The sequence below is a fragment of the Oncorhynchus keta genome, chromosome 27 (assembly GCF_023373465.1).
Source record: "Oncorhynchus keta strain PuntledgeMale-10-30-2019 chromosome 27, Oket_V2, whole genome shotgun sequence".
Classification (NCBI taxonomy): Eukaryota; Metazoa; Chordata; class Actinopteri; order Salmoniformes; family Salmonidae; genus Oncorhynchus; species Oncorhynchus keta.
This window is the reverse complement of record NC_068447.1, coordinates 16,992,048-16,998,816: the sequence shown is the minus strand read 5'-3', so window position 1 is coordinate 16,998,816 and position 6,769 is coordinate 16,992,048. Positions and strand designations below refer to the sequence as shown.

Below are 6,769 nucleotides of genomic sequence, written 5' to 3'. Positions count from 1 at the left end.
GGAAGGGGAAGAGAGAGTACAGAGAGAGAGACAGGAGGGGGAAGAGAGAGTACAGAGAGAGAGAGAGAGAGAGAGAGAGAGGAGGGGGAAGAGAGAGTACAGAGAGAGAGGAGGGGGAAGAGAGAGAGAGAGAGAGAGGAGGGGAAGAGAGAGTACAGAGAGAGAAAGAAGGGGGAAGAGAGAGAGAGGAAGGGGAAGAGAGAGTACAGAGAGAGGAGGGGGAAGAGAGAGAGAGAGAGAGGAGGGGGAAGAGAGAGTACAGAGAGAGAGGAGGGGGAAGAGAGAGAGAGAGGAGGGGGAAGAGAGAGGAGGGGGACGAGAGAGAGAGGAGGGGGAAGAGAGAGTACAGAGAGAGAGACAGGAGGGGAAAGAAAGAGGGAGGAGGGGGAAGAGAGAGTACAGAGAGAGAGAGAGAGCAGGAGGGGAGAGAGTACAGAGAAAGAGAGAGCGAGAGGGGGGAAAGAGAACAGAGAGAGACAGAGGGGAGGGAGAGAGAGCGAGAGAGATAGAGAGAGATAGAGGGGAAGGGAGAGAGAGAACAGTGGGGTGAAAAGACAGAAAAGGAAATGAGAAAGAATGTGAGTTCATGTTGTCTTGTAACAGTGATGTAATATGAACTACTAAATAAGTCCCTCCTGACCTCTTTTCATCCCTCTTCTCTTCATTTATCCATTCCCTCCCTTCCCCTCTCCTGACCCTCTTACCTCTGTTACCATGGAGAGGTCGATGAAAAAGCAGGTGATGCAGCATATCGCCACGACAACCTCACGACGCAGCGAGCCCGCCATAGATTTGGGCGGTAGCATGTCCATGACCCCCGTGACAAAGCCCTCCACCCCAACAAACTGAGAAAGAGAGATTACTCTGATATTCTGCTACCATACTTTGATATGCTGTCATGTCATAATCATGATTATAATATATCGGATAATATTTTATTTTCTGATACTCTAATAACAGTTACTTCTACAGCAGCACTGTTTGCATCCTTGAATGGTCATGGGGGGAGAGATAGAGAGAGGAGAGATGGAGAAAGAGAGGAGAGAGAGAGATAGAGAGAGGAGAGATGGAGAAAGAGGAGAGAGAGAGATAGAGAGAGGAGAGATGGAGAAAGAGAGGAGAGAGAGAGATAGAGAGAGGAGAGATGGAGAAAGAGGAGAGAGAGAGATAGAGAGAGGAGAGATGGAGAAAGAGAGGAGAGAGAGAGGAGAGATGGAGATAGAGAGAGGAGAGATGGAGAAAGAGAGGAGAGAGAGAGATAGAGAGGAGAGATGGAGATAGAGAGAGGAGAGATGGAGAAAGAGAGGAGAGAGAGAGATAGAGAGAGGAGAGATGGAGAAAGAGAGGAGAGAGAGAGAGAGAGATAGGAGCAGTGTATGAACAGAGGAGAGAGAGAGAGAGGAGCAGTGTATGAACAGAGAGTTGTCAGATGCTCTCTGTGAGGCAGACAGAGGCTCATTGACTGCCTCTGTGCTTGTGGAACAATGGCTGCAGGCCCTGGGACTAACAAAGATGGACTACCTTGATATACAACTCGACAAGTTCAAATGTCCCCACTGTGAGTGGTAAGTAGCTATATGTGTGAACGCACAGTATGTGTCATAGAACTGCAGACATTAACTGTCAGAATCCCTCTGTGTGCGTGTGTGTGTGTGTGTGTGTGTATTGTCCAATACCTGGCTATCCAGGCCCAGTACCAACAGCATGAAGAAGAAGAGCGCTGCCCAGACTGGAGCCATAGGCATCAGAGTAACAGCCTTGGGATAGGCTATGAAGGCCAGGCCTGGACCTGGAGAGAGACAGAGAGGCAGAGTTAGTCAGCACTTTCACAACACCAGATGGGGAAGAGTGGATAGACGGGAAGGGAATATGTTTTATCAGGGCACAAGCTGAAAGGGATAAGGAAGGGGTCAGGGTGAGTGCGATGAGGTCAAAGTGAGGATGAAGATATAGGGATGAATCACGGTGGGGAATTAACACCAGTCAAATGCTGGTAGATTTAGCCATTGGCTGGTAGAGTGTCTATTCTTTGAAGTCACATTGGTGGGTGGTCACAGAGTATTTGGGAACAGATTTTTATTTTCAATTCAAAGCCAACGTGTAAAAAGTATATATATAAAATATATATATACTACCAAAAGTTTGGGGTCACTTGGGGTCAAAAGTTTGGGGTCACTTAGAAATGTCATTGTTTAGAAATAAAATAAAAAGTCCGTTAAAATAATATTAAATTGATCAGAAATACAGTGTAGACATTGTTAATGTTGTAAATGACTATTGTAGCTGGAAACTATATATATATATATAGCTATAGATTTTTAATGGAATATCTACATAGGCGTACAGAGGCCCATTATCAGCAACCATCACTCCTGTGTTCCAATGGCACGTTGTGTTAGCTAACCCTAGTCTATCATTTTAAAAGGCTAATTGATCATTATAAAACCATTTTGCAATTATGTTAGCAGAGCTGAAAACTGTTGTTCTGATTAATTAAAGAAGCAATACAACTGTCCTTCTTTAGACTAGTTGAGTATCTGGAGCATCAGCATTTGTGGGTTCGATTACAGGCTCAAAATGGCCAGAAACAAATAACTTTCTTCTGAAACTCATCAGTCTATTATTTTTCTGAGAACTGAAGGCTATTCTATGTGAGAAATTGCCAAGAAACTGAAGATCTTGTAGAACGCTGTGTACTACTACTGTCACAGAACAGTGCATTTCTAAGTGACCCCAAACTTTTGAATGGTAGTGTATATTTGAGTGTGCATGTGTTTTCTGTGATTTATCTTCATAATTAAAAACAAATCTGAAAAATGTGTCTGTTAAATGTTTTAGTGTCTGGAAAAATTTGGGCATCCACCAGCCACCTGGATGAGGTACAGGGGTAGTAGTGTTTTAGGGATCTCTATCTCTATCCTTACCACTCTCGGCCACCTTGCTGATGTCGACCCCCTGCTCTGCAGCCATGAAGCCCAGCACTGAGAACACCACAAACCCTGCAAAGAAACTGGTCCCACTGTTGATCATAGCTAGAACAAACGCATCTCTGCAGAGAGAGAGAGAGAGAGAGAGAGAGAGAGAGAGAGAGAGAGAGAGAGAGAGAGAGAGAGAGAGAGAGAGAGAGAGAGAGAGAGAGAGAAGACGTGGTAGAGATATCAAGAGAAACAGAGACAGACAGACAGACAGACAGACAGACAGACAGACAGACAGACAGACAGACAGACAGAGACAGACAGACAGACAGACAGACATGATTAAGTAGGCAGAGGGAAAGAGAAGAGAGAGAAGAGATGTAATAATAGTGAATGTGTAATATCAGAAACACAGACAGACAGACAGACAGAGAAAAGACAGACAGTATGGACAGACAGACTGGACAGCTAAAAGACAGAGAATGAAGGAACAACATAAAGGAAAGAAACATGTAAAAATAAAAGAGAAATAGACATGAAGATCAGGCTAAAATAGTAGGCTTTTGAGGATCAGTAGGCTTTTTCTCTGATAGCTGCTGTGTTGTCGGTGTAATTTAGATATCGACTCTAAAGCCACGAGAGCAAATGAGCTACTTTAAAAGACTAGGATGGCCGGAGGGCTGAAAGGGGAGAGATAGAAACAACATCCATCCAGGACAGTTAGAAGTGATACTGTACAGATCAATGCTTTGTTATCACTGTTCTTATTGATTCAAATGACGCTGCTATGACGCAGATCTGACAGGATTGGACAGGCGTAGGCAATAACAGCTACACTTCCAACTACTTCTACTTCCATTTACTCCATATTGCTATCTTGTGAAACATTAGGCTAGATCGTGAATGTGGATAGAGGGGCAACTCTGTAAAACCCATGTAAAAAAAAATGCTGCTACTTATTTATACACTATAGTATTCATTGTTGTGTTTTTGTAGACTTTACTGTAGTATTTACTGTAGTATACTGAAATATTTACAGGTATCTATAGTATAAATACTGTGGTATATACTATAGTAATTAATGTAGTGTTTTTGCGGCTTGTAGTATACCAAAGTATTTACTATAGTGTTGTTGCGGACTGTAAAATACTGTAGCATTTACTGTAGTGTTCTTACAAAAATTACTGTAGTATTTTAGTTTAATTATCTTTGACATAGAAGTGGAGGCTTTCTCCTTGAGGAAACCTATTGGAGAAATACTAAAATAGCAGATTTTCCATAACCTGCAGATAGGACTGGGGTCTGAACAGATAGTTCAGAGCCACTGCTCTTTTCTATAACCTGTACTGAACACACTATGGTCTATACTTGGCATGTAGGTTTCTCACTGATGTATAGCACAAATTGGGATATGGGGGGGGGGGAATAAGCAGGATATATGCAAATGAGGAACTGCAGTATTTACTATAGTTAAAAAAGTGTTGTTTTTGCAAACATTTTATTACAGTACTATTTACTGTAGTATTATACGACATTCTATAGTAAGTAATACACGTCTAGTATAGTATTCTACAGTATACTACAGAATTCTATAGTAAGTATAGTATTCCATAGTAAACTGTTGTATTTTTTAACGTGGGTAGAAAAAGCCCTACCTTCCCGGTCCCATCCTCCCTGAGATGGATTAACCTCCCTGTAGATACTGCCAACTCTGTCCCACCAATAAGCCCCATTGTGCCCTTATTAAGAGCCAGCTATACGAGGAGTGTGTACACAACAACATGACCTGCATACTTGAGCTTTGTAGCATTGCTGTTGCTTCATGCAACAACGGTCCAAACAGTCAGCCTCCGGATTAGGGCTGTGGCGGTAACAAACATTTGTCAGACGGTGATTGTCAAGCAAATAACTGTCGGTCTCACGGTAATTGACCGTTAATTAAGATAAACATGTTTAGCATCTTCAGGCTTCTACACAGCCTACAAGCTACTGATGCAGGCCTTTGGAACATCTACATTTTAACAAGTACAATAAATCCATGTAATATAGCCTACACCTTCACAATAAATCCATGTAATATAGCCTACACCTTCACAATAAATGCATAATTTATTTTACACAGGTCTAAAGAAGCATGATATGAAGAAGATGTAGTCTATTACAGAAGAACAGAATAGCACACTCTGAGTTGTCCTTATGTCAGGTCCTGATCTGGCTATGCCAAATGGCTGTGGGCTACACTAGTTCATTAAGCAGATAAGATTTGCTTAGAATTCCGTGGCATTATTTTAAATTATGAAGAATAATTGAACAAAGGTGAATAAAACATAAAGGATATGTTCTCCAAGCGATTGGAGGGAGTGCGCACATGCGGCTATTCTGTGTTGAGCGGTTAACAAAGAAATAGGTATTTGTATATTCATTTAGAGTTATTAGTTTAGTTGTTCTACAAACGTTGGGCTATATGTTTTGATTTGTAATACATTGTATTGTAAGGCTGCATGATGAGACTCTAATGATTATTTGAAAAAAGTCCCTTGAAAGACATGAGCTCTGCTTTGCTTTTTTTGCGCAGGCTGTACACACTACATCAGTCACTCATTCACAATTTGACAAGCACTAGATAATGCCTAGAATTTCACAGCGGCATCCCCTTTGTGTGTCCGTAATGCACCCTAAAAAAATGGCCGTTGTGCCCTTCTCCCTGAGTGCTGTGTGCTCCATCACGTGATCGGGTCTTTCTCACAGGCTACAAGTGAAGACAGGCACATCGGTGACGCAACTGCGCGTGTCCTTATCCAATTCAGAGGTGCTTATTGAAGATATTGGAAGAACTGTCCACTTGTACTTTTCATCAGCCAACAAGATGAGTCGGCTTAACAATCAGCAAAAGCACTAGCCTATGTCAATCTACTATCTCCCATTGAACAAAAGTTGACCTATTCTATTCTGAGTGAGAAATAAATATTCCAAACACAGTCTGGGACAGTTGTGGGATGCGATAGATCCCAAATTAATACAACCACTAGCATCCCCAAAAACATTTTTACGGAATGTGGTTGACGCAACAGATCAGAATGTTTAGCTTAAAATGTTGATAAACTATTAGGGTATTTCTTCACATTATAAGCGCAGCAATGCGCACATCGTAATAGGCTATACGCGTGAATGTTCCATTAGCAGAAAACACCATAATCAAAAGTGACCATAAATGCAATTAGGCATGTAATGGTTTTATTATAAAAGGTGCATTTTTATGGTGAAAATTATTTTCCCCAAAATTGAAACTCACATGCTGCTTATGTATGTCAGTTATGCTCTACACCCCTTGTAAAGCGTATTATTGTTCTCAATATTAAGACGTTATTAGGCCACTTTAGTTGTGATACAAACCTTATTAAAACATATAGGCCAATGGGCGTGGCTACATGCGGTATGTGACTATGACTAGAAAAAGTCACAAAAAAGGGCATGGTTTCTTATTCTGGGCATCATTCACAAGTGATAATATATAATTCACAAGTGATAGGCTAATATTGTCACCCATCAGACTATTCTTGATTTAATATTGTCTTTACATATACTAAATAATATACAGTACCAGTCAAAAGTTTGGACACACCTACTCATTCAAGAGTTTTTCTTTATTTTTACTATTTTCTACATTGTAGAATAATAGTGAAGACATCAAAACTATGAAATAACTCATATGGAATCATGTAGTAACCAAAAAAAAAGTGTATTTATATTTTAGATTCTTCAAAGTAGCTACCCTTTGCCTTGATGACAGCTTTGGACACTCTTGGCATTCTCTCAACCAGCTTCATGTGGAATGCTTTTCCAACAGTCTTGAA

General features: G+C 41.1%; 1 protein-coding gene across 1 annotated transcript in view; it reads right to left on the bottom strand.

Annotated features, from left to right (window-relative positions):
* si:ch211-117c9.5 (sodium- and chloride-dependent creatine transporter 1) overlaps positions 1-6,769 on the bottom strand; it is a 43,061-nt gene that overhangs the window by 6,628 nt on the left and 29,664 nt on the right. Inside the window, exons 8-10 of the mRNA XM_052481835.1 lie at positions 2,925-3,049; positions 1,677-1,789; positions 705-845 (exon numbers count right to left, since the gene is read on the bottom strand). Coding sequence (XP_052337795.1) covers positions 705-845; positions 1,677-1,789; positions 2,925-3,049 — 379 coding nt within the window. The remainder of the gene's footprint in view (positions 1-704; positions 846-1,676; positions 1,790-2,924; positions 3,050-6,769) is intronic.